Raw genomic sequence first — 13,468 nt, 5'->3', positions numbered from 1 at the left:
TAATGATGACATTAACTCTGAAATATTTGTAATTTTCAACCAAGCACAGATAACTTCCAGATCTTGACTAGAAAACAATAATAATGGTGATAATGATGACGACAACTCTGTAAGAGATGATACAGTACAGTGGTGAAGCCCGAGAGCCCAAAAGCCTATGTTTAAATCTATTTACAAGCTGTATGACCTTGGACAAGTTAAGCAACCTCTCTTTGTTTTTATTTAAAATCTGTAAAATAGGGGTAATTGTACATATGTTATAAGGGTGTTGTAGAAATTACTCGGGCGTGGAAAACTGCGTGATACATGGTAAGCGTTCAGTGAACTTCAGCTGTTATTAAAAGCTATTGAAGATGGGTCATATGATAATGTTACATGTTACAAAGAGACTGTGTTAGGTGATTTAAAGTCTTCTGTAGAAGTAGGGTTAAAAAAATATTTGGATAATCTATTTTCTGAATGTTTCTTGTTCTCATTTGTCTTTGTGCTGTGTCCATTAAATTTGGTACAGTTAATGGCAACCACCTTGCCTATACAGCCAAAATATTCTGTAATCAGCTCTGCTATCCCAGTTTCATGAGCACTCAGCTCCTCAGCCCAGAATACCAATTGTGTAAATAGTGCAGTGAATTCCAATTCACTTTTGATTGCAATGATCTGAACCAAACATGAAACCTAGTTGATCCAAGATGATTTGGGCTTTACAGTTTTGTGCATTACACTCAAAACAGGAGTATCTTTGAATTTAACATATTCTTCTTTTCAGAAAACAGAATTCTTTTAATTAAAAACGTTTTTAAAAATTTCAGTATGTGTAATTGTTAACACCTGCTATGTGTTACCAACAGATGTTTCTTACTTACCTAAGGGAACTGTTATAATTATTCTATAAGCTTATTGGAATGGCATTTACCAAGATAGTTGGGAAACTTTAGTTGGTGACTTTGTATGTAATATTTGGCATTTCCTTTCATCTCTTCCCCTATTGCTGTCAGTCTCCACACACCCTCCCCCATGCTGGGCCTTCCAAAAGCAAAAATGTCCGTTTGGGGTACCAAAACTTTTACAAGACTGGTCACACATGTTTTAGTCTTTGTAAAAAGTTACTGAAATTAAGTTATATGTATTCTAAAGCATTGTAGTTTTTACTTTTAAGTGTTTTAGCAGCTAATCCTTATAATGTTCAGCATGGAAGTCTTTTAAATGTAAAAGTATACCTTTTAGATAAATAACATCCTTCTAATAGCTCGGCCTCAAAGGAAGCTAGAGTACAAATGAGAGTTGTCTTTATTTTTCTGACCATTTATAAGGTCATAAGCAATACACTTTCTGAATTCTTCATTTATGATACTAATCACACAATTACCTACAGGCATGTGTTAAATATGACACTGGTTTCAGCCAAATAATGGGCCAATTGCAAACAATGAATAAAGAGAGGCAGCCCCATTTATAACCGCTGTTTCAACAGAGCTCTATTGTAATCATAGTGATCTGAGGGTGACTCATTAATTAATTGATGTTCTTTTTTATTATGTGCTATTGAGTTAATGAGTAATTTGTGTGAGATAATTCTCTGAACACATTGATTACTTGAGATATTTTCTGGGTCCTTCATACCAATGACATGCTGAATAGGTAGAAGACGGTCTTTGCTTTTGTGTGCTCATTATTCCTAGGTTTGAGATGAGTCCAAACCAGTGCAGAGACGCACTAAAATGTTCTGATGTCTGGAGGACCCTAAGTCGGCCCAATAGGAGGCTCCTTGAATGCTGAGGGCAAGGCCTGTCACATAGTAGGTACTCAATAAATGTCAATTGAAATAATGCCTATATTAACATTTTGCTCTCTATTGGCCTTAACTTGCATTAAAATCACATTTAAGAAATATCTATAATGGTGTATTTAAGAAACAGTAGTAATCAAAAGGCTTTTGCTAAAATTGTATTCTGCGCTAATGGCCTATTACAATGAACATGCAGATTGTTTTTGCAACTTGCTGAAGTGAACGCTAAACATGTTTGGCCTATATCATTTCTATGAAATTGTTTAAGTGTCTTTGGTGAGATGAGCTTGCTTTAAGTGATAGTTAAAAGGAAACCACTTGTGCACAGTATGTTTTACCACAGATATAATTTTCAGCACCCTGTTTCATCGTAGGCACAACATCTCTTCCCTGAAAATGTAGGATTTAGTTAAGGTGTTTTGTTTTGTTTTAATTCATTATACGGAAAATAGGAAATTTGAAATTGAGTCTGACGACAGCAACACAGTTCCTTTCAGGAAGATCTCTGGAAATTTGTGTAAATCTACAAAATTACACCCAGCAATTTGCTACCTTCATTTTTGACAGTTTTATTTTCCCCACAAAAGTAAATAACAATAAACTACCTTGCTCTGAGATCTTAAATATAACTTTTGGAGAAAGCATTTGAGGTACTTTGTCTAGGCTTGTTATGATTTACCTTTTGAAAGTAAGTGTCCTTACACACTTTATTCTTTTTTTTCAAGCGGACACAATGTACGCTTTCTAGATATTGTCTTAGATTTTGCCAATTAAGTGCAATCAAAGAGTATAATACCCCTTTTATTAAAAACATAAATCCAGATATAAAAAAATGAATGAAAGAATCCAGCAGATATTTATTAAGCAAGATGAAAGTGAAATTACAAACACAGGGCAGCTTTTAAACTCAGCCAGCACTCTGGTGGAGTGGAGGTGCCTGGTCCTTCATCATAGGCAGCCTCTCTGAGATGCATGTTAGGAAGGGAGCTTTCAAACTGCTTGAGAAATCAAAGCTCTTTTGGAGGTGTCCTACTGGAGGCATCGGGCAACAAGCTAAGTGACGTCAGGGCTACACAACACAAAGAGGAAAGGTGACGACAATTCAGGGACTTTGCGTAGTCAAGACAATTAGGTTAGTACTTCAGGTCAAAAATGCTACTACTTATGGTAAATTAGCTATAAAATGACCCATTTCTGTCTGGTTTCACAATTTCATGGAGATTAGAGATAATTTAAAGAGATTAAGGCCTTAATCTTTAATCCAGGTGAGTAATTTTGCTTGTAGTAAAAAAGCATAAGAATTAATTCCCGAAGGATTTGGGAAAAGAAAAGGCAATAAAAACTTGTTTGGTCTTTGGGTGCAAGGATAATTGAACAGCTTCCAGGAGCTAAGAGAAGTTTGTTCCCAATTTACAAGTATTTTGACATATTGATAAACATATGCAAAACCATTTAAATCTAAAAATGATCATTTGAAAAAGATACTGGCAATTACAATTTGACATCCACATGAATTTCAGACACCTCTTAATGGGGGCTCACAGGGCTGGTTGAGAAAAACCACTTTTCATGGATCCCCCTGCCCCCCACCACCTTTTGTTCGGTTTGGGTTTTGGTTTTGGCTATGCAAGTATTATCATGAAAAAAATGTAAGGCTCGAAGGCTAAAATAATGGTTACTTTGTGGGCCCCAAATAGCTATTTTTGAAATTCTTTTTTTTTCAGTATATCTCAAATCTGGGGGACATGTGACTTGAACACTCTTAACCATGAAGTATTTGTAAAAATACATATCATTCACTTTTCACAGAACTATTTCTGAAAAATGAAAGGCAATATCCAGATTCACATGCATGTTCATAATAAAGCTTTGTTTTAAAACAAAAATCCACACCAGCATTATTTTCAGTTTAATATTTTGGCCCCAAACCAAGAATTAAGGTATCACATTTAATTTTCATCTGCAATGCATCTATTGGCAGGACAAAATATGTATGCAAATAACACCGGGAAATAATTGTTTCCTATACAAGTGATCAAAAAAGAAAAGAAAAGAAAACCCACAGCACTAAATTTGCTCTAGCAAAAATATGCTTCATTGTGCCTGTGTCGGATTAGATTTGTTGAAAAGTAGTTCTATTACAGGGAGCAGAAGCGAAGAAGCAAAGTGTGAGCAACCCAGAAGAAGGGATCATAGTCTTATTTTTATTTCCTTAATTTTAATTGAAATAATCGGTCTCCATAATTTGTTTCTAGAAAGCTTTCTTCTTTATCATCTATCATGTTGGTAAAGGAATAATTTTTCACCTTTAAAACATGGAATGACAGATTTCAGGCTTAAGCGTGATATATATATTCTGAGCGGGTAACTACTTAAAGAAAGCAGTAAGAGTAAGACATGTCAAACTTTTAGTCTTCACTTTTTGAACATTAAAATAAGTGTCAGGTAAATACAGAAAAATATATAATCACCAGTTCTCAGCTCTTTGACAATCCCTTTGTTTCTCTTCTTCTAGAAGATTCTGCGAGCACTATGTTGCTCTGATCAAAAAAGTAAGCTCACCACTCAAATATCATCATAGTTTCAGTATGCATTATCATGGTTTCAGTAGATTTGCACTCAAATCCTTTCAGTGCCAGAAATTTGTCAAGCCATCAAGTTATTAAACCCTTAGCTCTTAGGGAGAAATCTGGGCAAAATTTGTACAAGAAATTTATCATTTTAAAATTATCTCATAATTGTGGTAACACTTGTCTAAAGTAACCCTTTGGAAAAATTTACATGATACCCAAAGGCACTAGTTTACATAAGGGGTAAGTGGCTGAAAAACAAAACAAAACAAAACAAAGCCATTGTGTAGGTAAAGAGCACACACACACACACAAAAAGGGTATTAAAAGGATAATTGCTAAGCTTTAAAGTTATTCTAAAAATGGCACTTTTCACGTTGGTATAAAATGAAAGTGCTTTAAGATGAAATTTTTATGCATTTTTAAAGCTGATCTTTAACCCCCTGAAAATCGGGGGTTATAATGAGAACACTGATAGACTCTAAATCATAGTGGCGATAATAGTGGATGTTGCTAAAATGCTTTGTGTGTGTCTTCATTTCTTCTTCTTCTTCTTTTTTTTTTTTTAGTATTTTAATGTTGATAGACTTGCTTTATCTATATGTGTATCATTAGGGAGATTTGCTCTTCAATTCTTTACTAGAAAGTTACAGCTCATTTAAAATAGCTGGTAGATACAGAAAGCATAAATATACAGTAAGTTTAAACACTGATTGTACTAAATGCAACAATACAAAGCAAACAGAACACAAATGGTAACACAATAAAACTGTATTACATTTGTGCTTCAAATATTACAATACATTATATACAATAGTCGAAAATAAACATCTCATGCCAAGTGACACAAAAACGAATAGCAAGCAAAAAAATCCAGCAATATGTACATTACTTTTTTCTTTAATAATAAACATTCAACTCTGAACTGGGGCAATTTCACTACATACAGATGCAGTCCGCCTTTTATTCCATATAACCATCCTGCTTTCCTATATCTACGCTATTCAGTAGGTTCCTGTGTCAATTCTTATATACATGTGGAGCAAAAAAGATAAAAGAATGTAGTGCTTTGTATTCTTAATGGGGTGATGTTGATAGATCAGCGAACCTGGGGTGCATAACCTTCTTTCATTAAACCTTCTTCGTAGTCCGTCTGGCAAAGGATCATGTTATTCTTTAGGAAAAATTTGTCTCCAACGCAAAATCTGAAAATATTTTAAAAAATAAAATGTGTTAAGATCATTTCACTCCGATCTATAGATTTGAAGATTTCTTTTCCTTGTAATAATGTCACACAGTAATTCCCTGAATTTGAGAGCTTGGTTTAGATAGTTGCCTTTATTGTCAAAATTAAACCATGTAGGTCATTTAATGAAACACTGCACACAAAATTTGAAATCCTACATTTATATATAAAAAGCCTAGGAAAATCGAGGAAAACACCTTGGGCAGCAGAGGTGATTTTTATCACCACTTTGGAAAGAAAAAAATAACTGATCTATATTTACAGTCATTAAAATAAAAGAAAGAATGATAATAGTATTTCACTGCAGTGATTATGGAAGATTTCACCAATTGGCCATTTATTCACTTTATTAAAAAAAAGTAAAAGGCATTAATCTGTATCCAACAATTAGAAAGTGGCCCATTTTAAAGCTTCCCATTTAAAGCTTCCTTTTACTCTGTTATTAAAATGTGATTAAATTCTAGTAATCTGGAAGTGATTGTTCTGAAGGAAAAGTTGTTTTAGCATCAGACTCTGAAGCTGGGCCATATTCCTTTGTTTGTGGCAAGTTCACCAACTATAAAATATTAAATGTCATTTCTTAGCACACTCCCAATTAAACCAAAGGGAGTAACCTGAATGAACTTCTTAATTTTGATGTGATAAATAAACTAGTTTCCAGTAGCTAATTATATATTTTATTCTATAAAGCACCGTTTAATGTGCAAGATTGTAATGTTTTTAATAAGTGCTCTTTTTGTATAATTTCCCAGCGGTGACACTTTGGACACAATTAAGGTCAGAAATAAATGCTTGTGCTGTTTCCAGTACATTTAACAATAAAGTAACTCTGGGGAGATCTGTATATATTTTTAATTGTAACAATTTAACCTTCAAACAGCAGTGTCTAGTAGAGTTGACCCAGTAAAACTACTTGTAATTATACAAGTTGACCTCACTGACCTTTGATAGTGGTCTCTCTTTATCAGATAGTCAATTTCGAATGATGTTCAAGCAGAAATCTTAGTGGATAGATTAAATTGTGTAGTGAAAGCAACCCTTTAATGTTTTGTGAAGTTGAAGGTTTAAATGAGGAGCAGTTGGACTGATTTACATTTGCAAAGATTGGAATGCTAGACAAACAGTGAACCTATTTATTTTCCAACTGGGTAGCTTTGGAAATTTATCCTTATTCTAGCTAAGTAGATAGAGGGGAAAATAGTGTAATAAAAAAAAGTAGATTGAAAAGAATTAGCTTTCCTCTTAAAGGAAGATTGGTCTGTTTATTTGTGGAATTTACTTTTTTTCCCCAGGATTACTGCCTGCTGATGATGTTGATTGAAAGTACAGACTAAGCGCTGATCTTGAAATCCTGGAGTTTGCGGTCAAGGCTATTGGATAGAATGAACATTCAAGTTTGAACCTTGAGTATATCTTTTTTTATTAGTTGCAAACTATAAACTTTAAATATTGTGCTTAAAAAGTGGTGTGTGAGTAAACGAGGTCTTGTAGATTATCCTGATCATTAAGACATGTTGAATAAAAGGAAATATTTCTTCTGTTGGACAGACCTAAGTAGCCAAATTAGATACTTATCTTTTATATGAGATTACATAAAATAACATGTAGGATATATCTGATTACTGTTCAAAACTTTCAATTTATATTACTGTTGAAATTAATTTGAGCTAATAAGCTAATGATAAAGTAGCACATAAAATAAATAAATTCAACAAAAACTCGTGTTCTAGCTAATATTACTGAATTCTTTTTTTTCCTAAAAACCAGCCGAATTGGAAATATTCTTTCAACTCCACATTGACTAAAATTTTGCTTCAATTTTCTAACAAGCCCCCAAATTCTATTCACTATCAAAAACAAAATTTTATTTTTAAATATGCTCTACCTGGGGCTTGAACTCACGACCCAGAAATAGTCACAGGCTCTACTGACTGAGCCAGCCAGGCACCCCAAATAAAACCATTTTTTTTGTCATGTGAAGTTATGTCATTCTTACCTTCAGAAGCCTTGAAATTTAGATAATTTTTGTTTGTAGATTAATAAATTCAGGGTAATTATCATGAGAAAAACTTTGAACCAAGAGCCTGGGGATCTAGTCCTGAGCCCTGATGCTACCCAGTGCAAATTATAGGGTTCATTTCCTACTCTCTCTGAGTCAGCTCTGTGTGGGTAAGATAAAGCAGCTGCATCACTGAATTGTAGGAAATACATGAGAGGCAGAGGGGTATATTGCAACAAATAGAGTTCAAATCCGAACCTTCCACTTATGATACTGAAGATGAAACTTCATTTTTTCTTATCTCTAATATAAGTGACTTTTTATTTATTTGTTTACTTATTTATTTTTAAAGATTTTATTTATGTGTTTGAGAGAGAGAGCATGAGCAAGAGAGCACAAGCAGGGAGAGCAAGCAGAGGGAAAGGGAGAAGCAGACTCCCCACTGAGCAGGAAGCCCAATGTGGGGCTCCATCCCAGGACCCTGGGATCATGACGTGAGCCGAAGGCAGACGCTTAGCCAACTGAGTCACCCAGGCGCCCCAGTATAAGTGACTTTTTAAAGTGTATGGTGAAGAGTAGAAATGAAGTACGTAAAGCCTTACTTTAATAATTGGAGTGTAGATAATTAAAATAGCCACCTTTTATAAAACACTTACCATGTGCTAATGCTAAGCATGCATATACATGATTACTTTTATTCCTTATGTTCAACTGAGAAAGTAAATATTATTATGGCCTTTTTCAGATGAAAACCTAAGGCTTCCTCCCAGAATTAAAAAAAAAAACAAAAAAAACCTGCCAATGTTCCCTAACTAGAATGTGTATGATAGAGAAAGGAAGGGGACTCTGGTCTCTTTGGGCTCAAGACCCGTGCTTTGCGTGGAAGAAGAAAAGCATAAGGCTATGAAGTTAATACAGGTTTTTTTGTATTGCTAATAATATTCCTTTGCATAACTTTAAAAAAAGTCTACCTACCATTCAATGAGACGTTGGTAATATAAATGGGACTCATTTAAAACAGTCCTACCTAAAATATTTTGTTGCTAATGTTGTCAACTGGACAAAGTACATTTTATGTACATTTCAATTTATACTGAAAAGTCAAGACAAAACAGAACATGGGTGAGAAATGTCACACTTATGCATATAACTTAAAACAGTTTTGAAAGCTATGGTTAAAGTAGATTATAACTGCTTTGCGATTAGGATTGGTACACTCCTTTTTAAAATATTTATTAATTTATTTGAAAGAGAGGAGAGAGAGAGAAAGAGAGAATGCAGGGGGAGGGGCAGAGGGAGAGGGAGAGAGAAACCCAAGCTGACTCGGCACTGAGCACGGAGCCCAAAGCAGGGCTCCATCTCATGACCCTAAGGTCAGGACCTGAACCGAAACCAAGAGTTGGAAGCTTAACTGACTGAGCCATCCAGGTGCCCCTGGATGGGTACACTCCTTTAAGATGTTCTATATATAAACATGAAGAAATTAGAGAAACAGCAATGCAGATGTTAGATGCTTAACAAAATAATCTATAACTGATCTTGTGAGAAAGGCTAATTTCCAATGTTATGAGCTCCTTATGAAATTTAGCACTGGCAGAAAAAATATTATAGAAGCAGTGATGGCCAGAGGATACTGTAAGTCTATTAATAGGTCAGGCTAAAATTCCTGAAAATAAGCTGATAATCTTCCTTGTAATCTAATCCTAATTGCTTGTGGGGTAGTCAAGTTCAATTAATTTTGCCTTCATTAAAAAAAAAGCATGTTAAGGAACAAAAAGATGCCCAATCAGATCACTCAGTCATTTAATCTTGTTTTGGAGTTAATAATAATAGATTTAATTTCCAAATATTTTGGAGTGATTCTAATTGAACTCATACATTCTTAGAGTCTTGAGAAATACAGAAAATAAATATAATTAATAAATCACCCTTATAAAATATGGGGCTTAGAGTAGTTTTAAGCAAGTTACCAACAGCCTCTGCAAAGCCTCCATTTGTAAACCCCTTTTCACATCCTTTCTAAGAATGGAAATGTTAACTTAGTCACCTTATTTCCCTGAGGTCAGCAGCTATCATTTATAATTAGTTCCCAACTCCACAATACTTTAAAAAGGGTGGGGGGGATCCAGTCCATATTTCAAACATCTCTATTTTCTATGTAGCATCCTCAGCTACTAAAGATGGAGATTTTGATGCTGCACTTTGTTCTCAATAAGAGGTACTGATTATATACCCATCGTCCCACCACTATACACTGTGAACGAATTTACTCTCTCCTCCCAAAGACTGTCCAGTTGTCATTACATACTTCATTCCTGATTCATTCCTTTTCTGCACCAACTTACACTACCCACATCCCGAATCCTGCTATAAATTATTCAAAGTCCACCTTGCTTTAACTTCACCATATCTATATTCTCATTTATATCCACTCAGTCAGAAAATAAAACACCCCTCTTGAAAGAGTCCAGGGCCCTCATATCAGCTCTGAGTCTAGAGACTAAAGCCAGACTGTCTGGGTTCATATTTTGAGTCTACCATTTTCTATCATTGTTTTCTGGGGCAAGTTACTTAAATTTTCTGTACTTCAGTTACTTCACTTGTAAAATGAGGATAGTAATAGTATCTCATTTTATTGAGTATTAAATGAGCACATGTAAAACAGAACAGTGTCTGGTATATTATCAGCACTATGTAAGAATTCTGCTGTCATTATTATTTGTTAATGATAATCTTTTCACCTTTGCTTAAGCCATTCCTTAACCAGGACTATTTCTCCCTTTTTTCCATCTGAAATGGAAATTCTTTAGTTTCCATTCCTTCCATCAATATTCCCTGACCATGCCAACTCATTCTGATCTTTCCCAAAGCACTTATTTATTGGCATATCATTTAGTTTGGCATTTCAGGTTTTCTCATGAATGGGTAACAAGTTTCACAATCTAGACTGCGGTGCTGAGGAAAGTGCCCATGAGTTATATTTCTTTTGAACCCTTTGAAATACCACCATAAATTATACTACCACTTGAGGTGGGTGGTCAGTAAATACTGGTTAAGACAGATTTATTCTGGCACCGAATAGCTTTAAGTAACAAAGGTATTTTAGATAGATAATTTAAATTTGTGTTCATTTTGACTTTCATTCACTGACTTCCTACCTTTACAATTTTACCTCCTCCTGATTCCCACACCATTCCCTCCTTCTCCATATCCCTAACCAAACTCCCTCTCTAATCTCTGAGTATTCTGAGCTACTTTTCATTTCCTGCGCACATTAAATGCTTTCACACTTCCATGCCTTGCATGATGCTCCATCTGTCTGGAAAACCCTTGGCTCCCTGGCTTCCTGTCTTCCCCAACCCCCACCAGACACAATTCCTACATTCCGACCAGTCCTAGGGAGTTCTGTTTTAAAACCTGGCCCATCCACCCTTTGATGCTTCTCTAAGACTTCAAGAAGGACAGACCTCTCTTCCTTCTGTTTAGCATCAATTACACTCTTCTGTGAGTCTCTGATGTCCTGTCTCTCCCATAGCTCTGAACATCTCTAAGAGAGAAACTAGTTTGTATTCACCTCTCTTTCCAGAGCCTAGCACAGTGCTTTTATTCTTTAGTGTTACACAATTCTACATATTTGAGGCAATTTCATTACAAACATGTTCTCTCCTTTTCTTATAAAACCATCGTTTCGTTTAGAATTGTCTAAGGAGGAGGGGCTTAGTCACCTTTAAGAAATTAACTGATTACACAGAATTCTTCAATTTTGAGTGAGATTCGAGTTATCATCTAAGATGCTCAAAATAACATTCCTCTGCTTCTGTTAATAGAGAAAAAAACAAACAAACCTCAGATGTTCAATTCAGGATTCACATCTTTAGCCATACCCCTCTAAAAAGAGTGGAGAGGGTATGTACAAGAAACAACCAATCCCGAAAGAAAAGTTATTTTTACTAGCATTTTTGAAACATTCAGAAATGCTTTTGATCTTAATGATCTTTTGATTTAAAAGTTAAGATGAAATGACTGCTAAATAAAATTCATAAGCATTTATAATACCACAATCTCAGACGTCAATAAAGTTTGCTTAAGGGAACGTGCCTGTAAATTACCTATTTGCTTTGTGTTTCACTTGAAAAGGTGCAGAACTATAATAATGATTTGGCTACTGAAAGTATAGGCTTGTGCGGCATATGGCTTTATTGGAGAGGATTTCCCCAGCAAATGTCAAAGTACAAAGAAAATCTCCTATGTTGAAAACCTTCTGTATTCAGAGTAACAAAATTTGTCTGCTTTGCTTGACTGATGAAGATTAGCTGACTTCTTGCATTAAAGAAGTTTGTCTTGGGGCTGAAGTGACAAGACAATAACTAAGTGCTAATTGCGCATAACCAGCACTAAAGATATGCAGTCCCATTATGGCATGTAATAAATGAAGCGAACACAGAAATATATTAGGTACTTTAATAATGATACTAGAATAGTATTTTGCAGCAATAAGAATGTGAACAGTTTTAGAGTTAAAATTTAGGAGTGTTTGTCTTACTTGACTGAGTTCTACTGAGGAGATAGACTTAATTGTGAATGCAACTTTTTATTTCAACGGTGAAATAAAATTGATATACGATTTGTAAATAGCATTAACAACCTACAATTACTTTGCATCATAATAGAATTTAGGCTGGGTTTAGCACTTGAGTGATGTTTTAATTTTCTGTGTAGAACATGGATAAAATAGGGGAGCCTGCCTTAATGGAAAAATGGACAAAGGGCATAAACAGGGTGTTCCCTAAAAGAAGAAATATCAAAGGGCCACTAGAAATCAAATAAATGCTAATTAAAAATTATAATAGGACACCATCTTTCATCCCTCAGGGTGACAAGGATTTCTTTTTAAATAATAATTCCCAATGTTAGAGTGAATGTAAGGGATTACATAGCTTTACATATCTGGTGTGAGAATAACTGGTATAACTGTTCGGGAGAGCATTTTAACAATAGATAACATAAGCCTTTAAACAGTTATATATTTTGTCCAGTTAATTGTGCTCCTGTGAATTTATCCTGACACAGGCTTGAATATTGTTTATCAATATCATGTTTACAATATTATGTTGATAATACTGATAATATAAAAAGTTGAAGAGATAGCCTATACCTCTGATGATAGAAGACTGATTTAACATATGAAGCTCTATTCATAAAACGAAACACAAGAAGGCTTAAGATATCTTAAAAGAATTTGAGAAGCATACTATCGTAAATGAAGAAGTCCAAATATCAAACATTAGGATTCTTCCCTGTTTCTTTTTCTTTAAGCTGCTCAAATATATTATAAAATATATGCTATATATCATTCATCATACATGCATAAGAAAACATATGGCTAGCTATACACCAAAATATTAAAATGCCTTCTTTTAGAATAGTGAGACATGGGTCAATATGATTCTTTATCCCTTTCTAGTTTCCAAAATTTCTACGATGAGATGTAACGTTTTATAAGTAGAAAAGCAGCAAGTGTTATTTTTTTCCAATACTACCATTTTATTTTTTATTTTTTATTATTATGTTAGTCAGCATACATTACATCATTAGTTTTTGATGTAGTGTTCCATGATTCATTGTTTGGGCATAACACCCAGTGCTCCATGCAGTCAGCACGTGCCCGCCCTCTTTAATACCCGTCACCAGGCTAACCCATCCCCCATCCTCCTCCCCTCTAGGACCCCCAGTTTGTTTCTCAGAGTGTTATTGTTGCATAAAGATAACTGTATTGTGAGTGGATGCTGTTAGTGGATCAATATGACAAGTAAACAGAGGTATTCTAAATTTACTACTAATATGCCTTTAAAATATATACACATATA

General features: G+C 34.6%; 1 protein-coding gene across 10 annotated transcripts in view; it reads right to left on the bottom strand.

Annotated features, from left to right (window-relative positions):
• Positions 1 to 2,319: 2,319 nt before the first annotated feature.
• LMO3 (LIM domain only 3) overlaps positions 2,320 to 13,468 on the bottom strand; it is a 58,010-nt gene continuing 46,861 nt past the window's right edge. For all 10 annotated transcript variants that reach the window (XM_027595676.2, XM_027595674.2, XM_027595671.2 and 7 more), the window contains one exon: positions 2,320 to 5,561. In XM_027595676.2, coding sequence (XP_027451477.1) covers positions 5,456 to 5,561 — 106 coding nt within the window. In that variant the 3' untranslated portion in view covers positions 2,320 to 5,455. The remainder of the gene's footprint in view (positions 5,562 to 13,468) is intronic.

Source organism: Zalophus californianus, chromosome 9, assembly GCF_009762305.2.
Source record: "Zalophus californianus isolate mZalCal1 chromosome 9, mZalCal1.pri.v2, whole genome shotgun sequence".
In the NCBI taxonomy this organism is placed as follows: Eukaryota; Metazoa; Chordata; class Mammalia; order Carnivora; family Otariidae; genus Zalophus; species Zalophus californianus.
This window is presented reverse-complemented; position numbering and strand designations above follow the sequence as displayed.